The sequence below is a fragment of the Eleutherodactylus coqui genome, chromosome 7 (genome assembly GCF_035609145.1).
Source record: "Eleutherodactylus coqui strain aEleCoq1 chromosome 7, aEleCoq1.hap1, whole genome shotgun sequence".
Lineage (NCBI taxonomy): Eukaryota > Metazoa > Chordata > Amphibia > Anura > Eleutherodactylidae > Eleutherodactylus > Eleutherodactylus coqui.
Window position 1 is genome coordinate 128,135,598 of NC_089843.1, and position 16,438 is coordinate 128,152,035.

General features: G+C 42.4%; 1 protein-coding gene across 1 annotated transcript in view; it reads right to left on the bottom strand.

Annotated features, from left to right (window-relative positions):
- Positions 1–3,818: 3,818 nt before the first annotated feature.
- Positions 3,819–16,438, bottom strand: part of TMEM184C (transmembrane protein 184C) — a 28,873-nt gene continuing 16,253 nt past the window's right edge. Inside the window, exons 8-10 of the mRNA XM_066573666.1 lie at positions 13,807–13,906; positions 11,833–12,004; positions 3,819–9,642 (exon numbers count right to left, since the gene is read on the bottom strand). Coding sequence (XP_066429763.1) covers positions 9,335–9,642; positions 11,833–12,004; positions 13,807–13,906 — 580 coding nt within the window. The 3' untranslated portion in view covers positions 3,819–9,334. The remainder of the gene's footprint in view (positions 9,643–11,832; positions 12,005–13,806; positions 13,907–16,438) is intronic.

A 16,438-nucleotide genomic window follows, 5' to 3' on the forward strand; every position in this document is an offset into this window, starting at 1 on the left:
GAACATCTTGAAGTGAGGGCAGTAGAGTCACAGATGCACACCTCCATTCACTTGACTGGGACCACTGGACATAACCTAGTCAAGTGCTCAGCTATATCTGGCAGTCCAAGGTGTGGTATTTGTGACCTCAGCCACCCTCACTTCAGCATCCCCATTCTGTAGGCGTCACAGCAGTCAGACCCCTATCCTGTGGATAGAGGATAGCTTTTAAACATGGCACAACCCCCATAAGGTGACACTAAAACAATGCTCAAACTTACAAATCATCCATTCCTTTGTTAATCTTTTCTCCCATTTAATGTCTGTATAAAACACTGTGCAAAGTGCCTACATGGGGTGCTGACCGCTATAAAAAATGTATAATGTTAGAACAAAAGCATTAAAAAAATTACAACTGATTAAAAAAAAAAAGTGGAAAAACATCCTCCCGCTCCTAACCCTCCTCAGCCTGTCTGAACGCAACCAAATTGGAGGCAAGGTGGGTCTTCCCATTGACCTAAATATGAAACCACGACATTCCTGGATCCAGTACAAGTGTGACAACTGCCAGGATTATTTATGTTGTATTTACATACCAGTAGTGTCTTGTGACTGTGGAAAACTCCATCATCACCGTGGGTTATAGCAAACTTAGTGCTTCACGTCTGTAACTCTAGTGCTACAGAGCTTCATGCCATCTGGCACGTGCGGGCTCGAACTCATCTCATCAGAGGAATACCTACTTCCAGGCAGCACATTGCTAGCAAACCACATCGGCCAGAAATAGCTGCTGAGAAAATGCTAAGCCTCCGTTCCCCAGACAGATTAACTTCTTAAAGGCAACGGTGCACCTCACATGCCACGGCACTAAGGAGCATGAAGAAAGCCGTAGATTGTTTCTTACTGGTCCATCCTAATGTTACTTTAGGATATGAAGAGCATCGGGCTTTGATAAATGTGTATATATAGATGATATGGTGGACACTGCATTGGTCTGCACATTGCCGCTTCTGCCAAGGTGGTATAAAAAAAAAATTACCAAAACATGTTGAAATTTCCTATGAAGGGTTTGGTAAGGAGGTTATTGATGTTAGGGCAGAAGAAAAAGCTTTTTATAGTGCTTTGGTGTGCTGCGCTATTTTTGTCCTGTTTAACGGAATGTAGCAACGGAGGTTCTGAACAGACGCTAAAGGCCCAAGTCCATGACCGTGTTTTCACTGCATGTAACACGCGTGTTACGCAGTGAAAGGAGTCAAACCTTCATTGTTCCGGCATGTGGACACTATATAAACCGCAGCTTGCGCTATTTCTCTGCGTACCGTGAGCCCCCTACACTTGTAAGGGCAGTGTATGAAACTCTGTGCAGAGTTTAAACAAAGAGAAACCACCATCCATGTCCGTGTGATTTGCGGATGTACCGCATGTTTCTGCTAGCAGAGCACACGGCTGCCGAATGTGTAAACCGGGGTGGGGGAGACCAGCAGTGTTTTACGTATATGACCATGGACATGAGCCCTTCCGCTGTCTGATATATATACCACCCCTTCCTCGATGCCATTGTCATTAGATTATTATATTCACTGAACCTGACAGTGGTTTAAAACTTAAGGTTTTAGGTAAGTGATGGGGGAGCAGACTGCTGGGGGTACATGTCAACCCAACCCTATTTTAACCCTTTCCAATCCAATTTGGAGCCTGGTTTTCCTAGGGGGCTTACTATTTTTCTGCTGTTATACAACAGCGCTATATGCTGGCTAGAGCCAGTACTGCATGAGGTGACACGTTGGATAGGCTCCGACAGCAGAGGGGCTGGCAATATATAGTAACAGAGCCCCAATGGACATCTTCCAACATCAGAGCTGTACAGCCTTAAATCATAATGTCTTTAGATGTCACAGTGGCTTGGAAAGGGTTAATAGAAGGGAAATAAATTCAAAAGATATAGGACAGTCACCAATAACTATTACTGTGTGAATTAACATTCAGCATATAGGGCTAAAAATAGGTGACTGTCTCCTTAAGTCCATATTCACATAGGGTTTTCACAGCAGATTTAACATGGAATCTGCACCAATTCCACATCTGACCTTTTTAATGGGAATCCGTGCTGTAGTGTATATACAGTGCAGGTTTATTCCCCAAAACGTGGACTTTAAATTCATGTGCAGAAGTAATGGAAGTGACCTGTCATTTCTTAAATGTGGATTCTCCATCAGAAAATTGCACACAGATTTTCCTCATCTCCTCTGATATTCACAACTCTAACAGATGAAAATCCATGTCAGAAAGCTGAAAATTTCTGATGTGGATTTTCATTGAAATTTACTCCGTGTGACCAGTCTAAGTACACCCGAGCACAAGTCTTGCATGTTGCATGATGCACAAATACCATATATACTCAAGTATAAGCCCAGTTTTTCAGCACGTTTTTTTTAATGCTGAAAAAGCCCCCCTCAGCTTATACTCGAGTGAGGTTTAAAATAAACAAAAAAAACAACCCAACACTTACCTCCCAGCCTCCATTTGTGTCCCAATGGTCTCCCCAGCGGTGCGGCAAACTGCTTGAGAATTCTTCCCGCTGTCATGCCCATTCTCAGCTTTGAATTCCTCCGCCATCAGCGCTGTGCAAGTAAGCACTGCGATTGGATTGAGCACCAGCCAATCCCAGCCGGTGCTCGACCATTCACAGACATTCAGTGGATGACATCACTGATTGGCTGGCGCTCGATCCAATCACAGCGCTTACTTACACAGCGCTGACGGCAGGGGACTTCAAAGCCGAGCAGGAAGATGACAGCGGGAGGGGGGGGGGGGGGGGGGGGGAATTCTCAAGCAGCTTGTTGCACCGCCGGAAAGACTATCGCGCCGGGGACACAGACGCTGACTGGGAGGTGAGTATTGCATTTTTTCTTTACCTGGTATATACTAGTATAGCTAGGCTTATACTCGAGCCAATAGGTTTTACCAGTTTTTTGTGGTAAAACTTTATTGACTCTGCTAATACTGAAGTATATACGGTATATTCTTTTGAATGGAGTCATACACATGGAGCGATCATCCCAGCCCTGTCTTCAGGTAGGAGGTAGAAAAGAAAAAGAAAAATCACTGCATGTCTTTTTTTTTTTCTCAATGCATTGCCCTTCATTTTCAATGGGACGTCAAACACATTGCCTGCCGTGCGAGGTGATATTTCCCATTCATATCGATGGGAAACAGTTGCTAATCCTCCAACGCACGTGAAATAAAGTGCCAAAGGATCAGAACTTCAGAGAAGTGATGTGTTCTTGCATGAAGAACATCTTGAATCCGTGGGCAAAACACAAGTGCGATATCAGGCCGAGAAGGTAGCCTAAGAGAGCCAGCAATGCAGTGGAAAATTACAGATTCATTGTCACCAGCAGTCATGAAAAGCCGTTGTCCATGAGCCTTTAGCTCCTTTCGAGTGGCATATACAGCCGAGCACCCTGCTGAAATACTGTTTGCTGCTCAGCTGTAACACGACTGCCCAGCAGCCACACTGGGAGGAGCCAAACTATCTTTGCAGATGGTCTTCCTGCACCCGTGACAAAATGATGGTACTTGCACCTCTGGCTATGTGCATATTGCAACAAAAACATAAAAAAAGTCTGTGTAAATGGAGTCTCACCAAAAGTCCCTCGAGACTGCCCTCTATGGAGGCAGGAACAACCCAACATGCTTAGTCATCCTAATTTACGATGGAGGTAGTTGCCCTCATCCACATCCAGTAGATGTTGCATTTCTCTAGCATGTGGCCCATACGCTGGACCTCACGGCATAGTCTGTAAAGATTTCTAAAACAAAATGACCACTCAAAAAAATAAAACTGAGGTACCTCTTTATTTTGAAGAGTTCTGTAGCTTCATGAGCAACATCGCCATGCTCATAGGAAAGAAATCAGAATGTTCTATAGCATATGTTATGTGGACAAATGCTAGTGCAATTATGCATTAGAGACATGAATCACTAAATACACATAGCAACAAAACATCATTTAACCAATCGGATACAATGTGAGTAATAGGAATTCCAAACTCAAATTATAGAAATACTATTCATGGAATACGAAATAGAGAACCGATATACCGCACAGTAATACATTCAGATAGTCTAGTGCTCAACAAGACTAACTCAAGAACAAGAATCTCTGTATCCCTCATCATCAATGGATAGTGACTAGAGATGAGTGAGCACCCAAATGGTCGGGTCCGCGTTATTTGAGTCGAGCTTTTCCTAAAATTCGAGAGCTCTACTCGAGTAACGAACCCCATTGACTACAGGAGACTCGAGCATTTTTGTATGTGGGACGCCGGGTGCCGAGCTTTTTTTCCCCCCCTAGGTTCGTGTGTTCGCTCTCTCTCTCTTTCCCCTACCAGACAAAAAATTTGCCAATGACGAGCTGCATCGCGGCGAGGAGGGGCCACAAACTGGGGCGGGGGTCGAACATGACTTCATGCTCGTTCGAGTAACAAGCACCATCGAGTACGCTAATACTCGAACGAGCATCAAGCTCGGCAGAGTATGTTCGCTCAACTCTAATGGTGACATTAGGATAAGCATGGAAGAGTCCTAAATGTGACCTGTAGAAAAGGAGATTAAAAGAATTGCCGGGAATTAAAAAAAAGAAAAAAAATTAGTTTCCTTTTTGCCCCAGAAACTTTTCCACATCTGCTCCTGGGCTGGTATTGCAGCTTAGTGCCGTTGAGCTGCAATACCACACAGCGCAGGACTGATGATACAAGATTATCAACATACGATGCTCTTTCTGGGGCCATTCTAACTGGAAGCCAAAGTCAGCATACAATATAACAGATAGTCCGAATCTGTGGCTGCTGCGATTTGCTGGAAAACCCAGCCAGTGACAAAGGCTTTCCATTTCACAGATAAAATGTTAGTATTACTGAACTACATGCACCGATTGGCTGTCTAGTAGCGCCTCTCTACAGTACAGTGTGGTACTGCTCTTTACTAGGGCCTGGAGTTGCTCCTTTGGACACCAAGTGAGGACGGCTCCATTATACTTATCTGGTACACTCTCTATACTGTACAGACCCTGAAGAAGTAATTCTTAGTGTAACATCCTTACATTAAATGCAGCTATGTAGTAAAAGACATTGGGTACTGTTTAAAAGCATGCTGGCTACAAATATCTTGCGTAGGGCAAGCCATAATGGTAGGCTGCAGCTTTTACCAGATAACTAGGCAGTTTTAAAAATGCTCTCCCGTAGCCGTATATGGAAAAGGGAAAGACACTTCAGTACTATTAATCATTGCAATATATAGCAATAATAATGGACAATAGTCACCAACTTTAGACAGTGCTGATTATACGTGCAGCTCCTTCCGCTGTCACCCATACTGTTTGGAGAAAGAGCTGTGGTGGAGGAAACTTTGGAAATAAGATGTTAGATTTACAAAATAGCAAAGAAACTCTCCAGTTTGTTTACTTTGAAAATTAGTCAGATTTGGCAAGTTTTTATTAAATACAATTTTTATTGTAAGCTTTTTTCCTCCTTTTAGTGCCATTAAGGCTAAACGATGCAAAAAAGTATGGTAAAAATGCCCCCTCTTTAATCCCTCACCTACACAAGACTGATCCCAGTCGTCGCAGCCTTCTGACTAGGGCCTATGAAACTGTATTACAAACGAGGTATCAATTAAACCAAATAAGCAAGTGTACCAATTCTTTTTAAGCAGTAACTGGGCAGCATGCGGTGTGATGTCCTGGACCACCCATACAACCCATGGAGAAGCTTACAGCACGTCTGTCCAGAAAACTTAATCCTTTGTCCACACGAATATCTGCGTTTTCCAAATGGAAGTGCTGTGACCTTCCTCAGGTTTGTTAAACTAACTGTGCGTACAATACAGTAGCCACTTTGGTGATCTTGGACATTGCCGATAGAGTCCAGCTTGAGGTTATGGAATTGCAATGTTAATTTCTCAAATTTTTTTTTTTTAAAAGCTTGGATGGGGCGGATACCATCAGATACTAGAAAGATTACAAAACTATACTAGATTTAAAAAAAAAAAAAAAGGAATGGAAATTCTATTGTATAGGAATTGACATAAATTTTCAGTCTTTCCACAAAAATTCCACATTAGTTTTTTGCACCAAATCCGTATCGCTGATTCTCATGCAGACCTGCAGCAAATGTGAATACACCCCAAGGCATACGCTGGTGTTGGGCTTGACTGGTAGAGTCAAACAGTTTACATGAAGATTAAATTAGTTTTCGGATAGGCACAGCGGGCTCCATCCTAGTTTCTGATTCTTCCCATTTAATCCAGACATTCTAAATAAAGCGTATCCTATCCTAGTGCGCACCTCGCATGTTTGGGTTATCTTCCCACCTCCTAAATGCAACATCCAGACGTTGTAAGCAAATGGAATTTCTTTAAAAAACTCACTTTCAAACTTTGCATTTAAAAAAAACGCACTTTAAGATTTGCTGTAAAGTTCTAAAATCGCACCATGCCTTATGTGCCGCAATAACTAGACTACTGCCTAAAGTGAAGCGGTAGGCTGCCATCGACCACGGCATCTGCCTCACTTTATTCTGTAGCCTGAGAGAACCAGCACAGGGAAGTGTCATTTATAAGTGAAGAACTAGGAATACAGTGCGTAACACAACTTCAGATCAAGAAGCTGGACCATTAAGTCTAAGGGTGCTTTTACATGGCTCAATTTGAGCAAGATGACGAGCACCAATCAAAGATATCGGCACTCGTTTATATGGCTTTTACACAGCCCGATGCAGACTGTATAAAAGGATGACCAATCGTTGATACCATCATTTGCCCCCATATACTTTCATCATTGTCAACGGCATACCCCCTATTTACATAGGGCAATGTGCTGCCAACAATGATGATTTTTGGATCGGCATAAAAGATGCGATCACCTGACAAAAGTCTATTTGCATGTTTGTCAACTGATTGCCAGCACATTCACAGTTGGCAATGATCAGGTGAGCAAACACTTGAATGAATGCTTGCCCATGTAAAAGAGCCCTAAATCGAATCTGTGCCCAACTAGAGATGTGCATGCAAAAGTCAAGCTTCTACTGGGGGAACACCGTAGGAACGAGGTACCGGGCGAGTAAGAGACACCGCTCCCTGAACTGGCCGTCAACTAAACTATCAGCACCATAACTAGTTTACGGTGCTTATAGTTGATGACCGGTTCCCTTTAACAATCCTCATTATTAGAACTATAGAAATGAACAGAACTGCATTGTAGGGAATCCGGGGAGTTTATTCCTCTAATATGGGAAACAATGGGAATCAATTTTTCGGGTAAGACTTCAATGTATCCTAATAAAATGTCTGCGTGTAATGATGGTAGGTGAAGGGCTGTATATTCTGGCTGTATACTGAATGCAGCCGCTACACATCATAAAATACCTTTATAGTAAAACTGTCTTATAAGAAGCACCATGTAGTTGACCGGTAAAACACTACACAACATAAGGAAGCCTTTCATTACTTGATATTCCTTATTGGCACAAACTACTTTTTACTCATGGCATTGGATGAAGTGCTGATAGTCCAAGTGCCCTTCTTTAAAAAGGGGTTCTGTGGTTTTGACCCAATCAGGTATGATAAATTCAGATATGGCCGATTATTAAATTCACTTGAATGGAACGTGCTGAAATCCGTGCGTACACTGCTGACACATTTTGTAATGTATTCAAACGCAGTCCTGGAGAATATACTAATTCTTGTAGAACGCATTTTTCTCTGCATGCAATAAACACCCGATCGCCCCCATATACCATGGTAATTGCTCCATATATCATCCAAGACTGAATCTGAGTTACAAGATGTTAGAGCTCCGCTAGTTAAAATATGTGAAACACTCCAAATAAAGATGCAATGTTCAGTAGATTAGTAATAGAACAGAGTTGTATATGTCATTATGGCATGATAGCGGTATTACTATGTTGGGGATTTCAGTCAATGCTACAAGATCATCTTACAAAGCATAAGGGCTCATTCACACAAATGCAGGTGTGCAACTTATTATGCACGTAATACATAGTGAATAGAGCCCATCGCTTCCAATGGGTTCATTCACATGAGTGAATTTTGCGTGCATTTAGTTTGTGCAAAACAAATAGGCAGCATGTTGTATTTTCATAGGTATTATGCATCATCATCATATATTAACCCTTTCCAATCCACTGCCTGACGACATTTTGATTGAAGGCTGTACAGCTCCGATGTCGAAAGACATCCGGCAGGGTATTCTTACTGTATATTACTGGCCGCTCTGTTGTCGGGGGGCCTCTCCGGCATGCCACATACTGCGGTACTGGCTCTAGCCAGCAGATGGCGCCATTGTTTAATGGCAGAAAGAGAAAGCCCCCTAGGAAACCCTGAAACCAAATTTGGATTGCAAAGGGTTAAACTAATTTAACTTAATTGCCCATTGAAATCAATAAGAGCATGCTTACGTGTTGCATTTTTGCACACATCTGTGCATTTTACTGTAGCAACCATCGTGTAAATATACATTGTAAATGCGCCTACAGCCGTGTGAGGCTGGCCTAAGGGCAATAAATAAGGCAGGCTGGGCTAGTGTTTTACCCTCATAGTTAGTCAGTACTTATACTGCGGCTTTCTTGCTTTCCAAATGTTCTATTTCATCCCAGATTACACGGAACTACAATGTTGTATAGAATTAGTCATACTAAGTGTACTTCTGAAAATGTAAAGGGGTTTCTGAAGATTTCAAGGGATTGTCCACTATGTCAGAGGAAGTGGCTACTGGACAGAGGTTGTCCGATGACCCGATAGGTGATAACCTAATTACTGTGGGTGGTTTGGAGGGTGGAAAGGCACATTTTTAGTAATGGCAAGTTGACCCATCTCAACGCAGTGCTGATGTGACCTCATTAGGCTCTCTTATTTCAGCTGCTGCCTACAGTACATTACATTTTGTACATACACATACTCGGAAACCTATTCAACTTCACTATGTACAGTAAAATATACAACATTATAAAAAAAAACAATTACAACAGAACTTAATAACGGCAGCTGAATGTTATATACAGGGTAGAATGCAATGTATTTGGTACAAGTGTCAAAAACGTGTGAGTTGGTTAAGTTGAGAAACACCTTCACTACTGGTTTAAGATATGTTCAAGCTGTTGGTGTAGATTCACATGAATGTCCATTATTTAGCCACAGACCCTAACATACAAAATACATTTTACCAACGGTGCCCAAACTAGACGTTAATCAGACCTTATTTTGTTACAGCAGCAGATGTCCACTTGGGCACCATTTTTTTCAAGTCACGAGAACATTTGGCAGGGTTTCCTAGGATCTAGGAGTGAGAGCGTGTGCTGCCCTCATGTGATACCTCCACCTCATCCGGCTCCGCTACTGCCACATTGACCTCTTCCTCGGGGGACTCTGTGCTGTAGAGTTCTTCGGGAATTGTTGCAGAGGTGGGTGTAGTTTGAGGAGTTATTGTCTGACCAAACCCTTGGTAGTGTCCTGAAGGAGACGCTGGCACAGAGGATACTGCAGATATGGGATCCTGAGTGGAGGACGATAACAGGCTGGTGTGTTCATTCTGCTCCAAGTCTTCAGGAAAAAACATCTTCCTGGGTCTTCCCAAAACTGTCCTTCCTATAATGAGAGAACAGAAACACCATTTTCTGCATGTTAGTACTGGACTGAGTACTTACTGGATAATCACAAAAAATGGTCTATATTCAACAGTAATGATCTGTACAGAAATATGCATTTTGAGAGAAAATATTCAGGTCCTTTTACATGGGAGGCCCTGTTGGGCGCAGATACCCAGCAGTTGTCCCCGTGATAAATGTTTCTGCCCTTTACACAGGCATGAGCATCACTCAGTGAATGGAGGTGGAGTGGGCCGGGGATTGTTCCAGCCCGCCCACCAACATTCACAGTTTACACAGGCCGGTTCGGTGTTCATTTTTTTGCAAGCAGAAACTGAACGAGGAATGAACAAATTCTTGTTTGAACAATAATCAGTGGATGCAGGAATCTGAACAATTTATCGGCCCGTGTCAAAGGGCCCTTACAGTCTAGATGGGAGAACATATTATGCACCACAGTAAGACCTGGCAGTTTGTACAACTACAGTGATGACCTCACAACAGTGTTGATCTTGATAAGAGGCACTCAATTCTCCTAAGATATGAGGGATCTGCGGTGGACACAGTTGTATTAGCGAAGAAAGACTGTGTAAAAGTTGTAAACCCTACTTTGATTTTTCTCATTGCCCCATTTATCAACATGACAGTGTGCTTACAATCTTAGAAGAAATTTGATAGATTACATTACAAGCATTGAATGGGTTAAAAGACCTCCTAGAGATGTTAACCCCTTGCCTCCCCATGACGTAAGGGTACGTCATGGGAGTGGGGTACTTCCCACAAAATGACGTACCCTTACGTTATGGGGATAGTGCGAGATCATGACAGATCTCGTGCTATCCCGCAGAGAGAGCCGGCTGTCAGCCATAGCCGGCCTCCCGCTGCAGCAGCGGGGGTGCATAGGAGATGCGCCCGCCTCCTGCTGTTAACCCCTTCCCTGCCGCGATCTATGTAGATAGCGGTATGGGTAGGGTTCACAGAGGGAGTGCGCTCCCTCTGTGAAGTTGCCGGGCTCTCTGCGATTATATGGCATGGCAACCAGCCAGATACCAGCGTCCTGTGTTGCCAGAGCCTATGATCGCTGTATAAGAGATAAAGCATGGCAGGGCAGTAGCCTTGCCATGCCTTATCACAGTGATAATCAGTGCTATACTGTAAGTGCCCCAGAGGGACACAAATTGTGTTAAAAAAAAAAAAAAAAATTTTTAAAAGCCACATTTATGCTTTTTCTGAAATTAGCATAAAAAAAATTAAAATGGCACATATTTGCTATCAACGCGTCCGTAATGACGTGTACAATAAGTTGAATACGCTTTTTACTCTGCACATCAAAAAACGTTAAAAAAAACGCAAAAAAACAGCAAAATGCTAATTTTTACCATTTTGCCTCCAAAAAAAAGCAATAACAGTGATCAAAAAAGCCATATATTCCCCAAAATGACACCAATAAAAACTCGTCTCGCAAAAAATAAGCCCTCAAGAGCTCAGTACATAGAAGAATAAAAAAAGTTACAGGACTTTGAATGCAGCGATTTGGAAAAAAAAAAAGTTACAGGACTTTGAATGCAGCGATTTGGAAAAAAAAAGATTTCCAAAAAAAAAGGGGTTTTATTGCATAAAAGTGGAAAAACCTAAAGAAAATATAAGAATTTAGGTATTGTTGTAACTGTACCGACCTGCATGATTAATGCTGTAAAAAAAAATAAAAATAAATAAATCTATGGCAGAATTGATGCGTTTTATCTCCCTTTTATCATAAAAAAAAATTATAAAAGTTTTACAATATAGTCAATGTACCCAAATATAGCACCATCAAAAACTACAGTTGCCACACAAAAAACAAGCCCTTATATGTCCTTAAGGAGTTAATGGGCGAAAAATAAAAAAAATAAAAAATAAAAAAAGCTTACTTAGGCCGATTAAAAAAATAAATAAAATAAAAAAAATCGCAGGAGCTTCGGTTGAGCTGCCAAGTTGCAGGCAGCAGTCGGTAGTAGTACATGGATGCAGCTAGAGCCAGTAGGAATATGGGCAAGCTCTACTAGCGCTGTATATCCAGTTTTGTAGGATTTCGGATATATAAAAGAGGCCTTAGACAATGTACTTTTCTTTATAAAAGTCTACTGGGTAATAAAATAGTTGCATGTAGCAGAACCTTTCTCCCTGTCAAGTGTTAACATTTTGTGCTTACCGACATTGCGTACTTGCTCTGATATATCCGCTCGGATATCCGATACATCCCACATAGCAAGAAAGGAATCAAAACACGAGCCTTCTTCAGCTTCCTGCACATAAGGCTTGTAGGTAAAGCTGAAGTGATGAGCGATGGCTGCCAGGAACATTTCAACACAAATCACAAAATCCTGAAGGGAAAAATATTTAGAAAACAAGACGTTAGATTTACCAAACATCAACGAGACTCCACCAACGTGTTCATCGTGATCATCGCTGCGCCATTAGTTATACTGACAGACAGGGCTGTTGAATTCCTACTGGTTTACTATAGGATTGTGTTCTTCAGTGTTATAAGCAGTAGTGTGCACAGAAACACGGGCATTTGTACAACGTTACTATATAGTGAAGTCCTGCTACAACCACAGTATTGGGTGTGTTTACAACACATTTTAGGCTCAGTCCTGGGTTTCCAACTCTATTGGCCAAAATGGCATCCAGATAGAGCCATAGGCATCAGCTACTGAAATGGAGGCCAAAGCTTTGGTCCACATTACTTTTTGGACAGAGCCCAAAACATAGTACGATAGTGAAGATTGACACGCTTGGCAACCTCCATCCGTCCCATAGAAGTGAATGAGGTGGTGTTCGAGTAGGTGGACCGCCACTCTATTCACATGTGGCATTCAGGTGCGCAAATCTCAAGATTGCTGAGGGTTCAGCTGTTGGACCCCCAAAAACCAGACATTTATTCCCTATATTGGGAGATAGGGAATATAGGTCTTTCATGGTAGAACGCCTTTAAATGGGTCCTCCTTTCTGTGAAGTCATTTTGATGTATGGTTTGGGGTTGGCGGGTTGTCTTGTTTCTTTTTACTTGACTAGTGTGGCAGGCAACTCTTTAGAGGGCATGTGATCATTGTGTCCATATACAGCATTCATCGAGTACACTGAGCATACGCAAGTGGATACAGGAGATATACTAAGAAGCTAGACAACAGACACTCCTTTTTGACTTCAACAGCAGATGCTTTAAACCCCTTTTGTACATTTACATTGGTGGCTTAGTGTGTAGTAGGTCAAAACATTAACCTCCCAAAATACATACAAAAGTGCACCCTTTTTATATTTACTTTTTCTCCACTTTGCACCACTACTGCTCCCCTTTGTTGACAAGCTCCAGTAGTTCTTCATTCGCTGGTCGAGCATGCACAGTCCTCCAGCTTTCTGTGCTATTCCTCTCACTGGGCCCGCATACAGTAGCGAGTAACTCGCACATGCGCAGTTTGACCTGCTCCTTCACTGGGCGAGCATGCGCATACAGGAGATCTCAGCTCTGCTCACTCAGTTCAAACCACAGATAGCTCAGTATTACAGTACTAGATCGCTGCACCCCTCCATCTGTAACCGTGCACTACAATAGTATAGTAATCCCTGCTGGAGCGCACACCTCGACTCCAACAAGCTCCTGCACTAAATGGCTGTCTTTAGGGCGAATGCAAACGGCCGGGTCGGATTCTGCACGCGGGATCCCGCAGTGGAATTCAACCCTGTGCCTGGCTGGTGACCCCTGCGTACCTGCCTGGATTCTTCATAATCTGTATCGCGGATGTGCCGGCCGGCGCACATGCACAGTCCAGATTATGTCACGTCATCAGTGTGAAGACAGCCAGAAGCTGACCACTCCATCTGCATTGTAGAGGGCTGGGTTGGTAATTACAGGCACAGCTCCCACTGAATTCAATGGGAACTGTGCCTGTAAAGTCCCAGAAATCCATTGCATTGAAACCTAATATTTAATCTAAAAGGTTCTTACTATACTCAGCTTGTTATTCATGAAGAAACAAACTTGTGTCCCATCACAGAAAACTAAAACATCGAGAGTAGAAACAAACACAGTGAAGAACTAGAAGCACTTTGGATCTATTTCTATAAAATACCTGGTGAGTCTTATACAGATACAGACAGATGTAATTCTAAAATGTTCCTTTACCTGAAGGCCTGTTGCAACATCTTTGACATTCTTCCAGTCCCAAGTATGCGTTTCAGAAATGATTCCGACTTTCACCATCAGTGCAATCAATACAGCTTGCCTGGGAGAGATTGAAGATGTGATTTATTGTACAACCACACACAGGCTAATGGCATCAGGAACAGTAACTCAGAAATGGACAAAGGTAAAATAAAAAACACAAGCACACAAAGTCGCCTAATCAGTCTACAGGGTTCCTGCATACTTTCAAACACAGGAGGAGCAGAAGTATTACAGAGAAGTGCAAACATAAGTGAGCGTGCGACCTGAGCGAGTGTGCTGTCTTCTGAAGTGTGCTGTTTATTAAGTGTGTGACTTGGGATTAGTGGAAAGTTGAATGCAACTTTCCCGATTTTATTTGCATTCATTTATTTGTGTTTTATATCAAGTCAGAGTAATATTTTACCTTATAGATTGTGCTATATTGTCTTCTTTCCCTAGAGGTTAAATACATTGTGTTGAGGGGGTATATTGGAGGGTTATATTGTTAAACTTTGTTACATTTAGGGCTTATTCAGACGACCGTATATGGGCTGGGTTTTCACGCCGAGCTGATACACAGTGTCCTTATCTGCAGGGGGAGGAGCTCCCGCCCCCTCTCCGCCCCTTGCCACTATTTGCAATAGGAGGGGGCGAGACGGGGGCAGAGCTAAGTAGTGGTGCTTAGCTCCGCCCTCTCATTGCAAATAGTGGCGAGGGGCGGGAGCTCAGTTCCTGCTCCTGGCTCTTCTATCCTCCCCCCGCTACAGACAAGGACACCGTATATCAGCTCGGCGTGAAAACGCAGCCGATATACGGTCGTCTGAATAAGCCCTTAAAAGCACATCTAATCTGCTTACGGGTTTCAGTCTCCATTGCTTTGCACAAGTGGTTAATTGAGGGTGTGATAAATTGCATCTGTGGAACTTCCTATGTCCTTTCCAAGCAGAGGAGGAGGAGGAGTAGCAGCATTACAGATAAGTGCTATGTGAAGCAGACAGATACAGCCACTACAATCACTTATAAGTGTGCTGTTTCTTAAATGAGTGACTTGAGATTAGTAACTTTGGATTCAGAGACTTTGGAAGAGTCTCTTGTATTTATTTACTGCTTATCCATTTTAATTTTTACATATTTTACTTGTATCTAATCTATCTGTACAACCCCCGTTTAGATTGTGCTCCATGATTGGCAATGCCGTCCAGTGTACATCTTGAGCTTTACAATATTGTATGTTATAGTCACGGATTACTCCAGAAGGGTCGGTGATCCAGGGATTAATCAGATTTGCCAGATGGGAATCAGAAAAGAATTATTTTCTCTTAAATAAGAAAAATTGGCTTCCACCTCATTGGGTTTTTGCCTTCCTCTGGATCAACAGGCTGAACTACATGAACATACAGTATAACTTTTTTCAGCCTAACATACTATGTTACTACGTTAGTCTTGTAGAACCTGAGGAGAAGCAGGTGCTTTTCACACCTTGGTTTTTTGTGTACATAGTGTTGTGTAAACTTGCATACATTAAAAGGGTATTACCATCTCAGTCCATCATAGATGAGGTGAGGAGCATGGTAGCAGCCTAGCGGGATGTGCTACATTATTTCCACAACTCCCACAAAAGTGAATGGCAATTACAAAAACAATGGCACAGTGACCGAGGTTCCTGTAAATTGGTAACAGAGGAAGCAGAATAGCTCACTGCTCTGCTGTTCTCATAGATCACATTTACTGCTATGGGAGTTACAGAAACAGCGCAAGACAGCTTGTTGTTTCTTTACTCCCGACCACAACATATAGCTGAAACTGAACTGAGGAAGCGAGATCTCAAAGTGGGTACAAGTCCCAGAGGTGGAACCCAAATGCATCAAACTTTTATAGCATATCCAGTGGATAGGCCATAAAAATCTAAGAGGGAAATACCCCCTTAATTTTTATAGTGTGACCAATTTCTAATAAGCATGTTCTATGCCCCCCCCCCCCCCAACTTTGTAAGCACCCATGCTGTCTGAAAATACAATGAAATCTTAGTCATCACATTACAGTAGCTTCTTTGGTAAGATCAAAAGCAGCCCCTTCATTGTTTGACACCATGCTTCCCAGCAATTGCTCTAGCACTCTACTAAAAAATGCTAATGGAAGGCCTGGAAGCAGCCCGAAAAAGAAAAACCATGCATAACCCCATGCTAATAATTGAAAGTAACATATGGATGGGAGTAAGAGTTTCACTGTGGATGTAGAAGTCACCTGTAGCCTAAATAAATATTATACACACACACACACACACACACACACACCTCCTAACATTGTCCGTGACCACTTCTAATTTATAGGACCCCAGTGCACAAAGCTTGCTAAAGTAACATAAAAAGAGAAATATAATAGAATATATATTTTTGTTTTTTTGCACATGGGCACAAGTCCGTATGCTGTCTGACTAACGCAGTTGGTCACAAGTCCGTATGCTGTCTGACTAACGCAGTGGCTGCACACTGACATGCTCTATTTCTTGTCAGTGGAACAGGCTAGAATAGGTTCATGTGCAGCACCCGGCCCAAAATAAGCCAATGAGCCTTAATAGAACAATGAAGCCATTGTATAGAAGGTTCAAGAA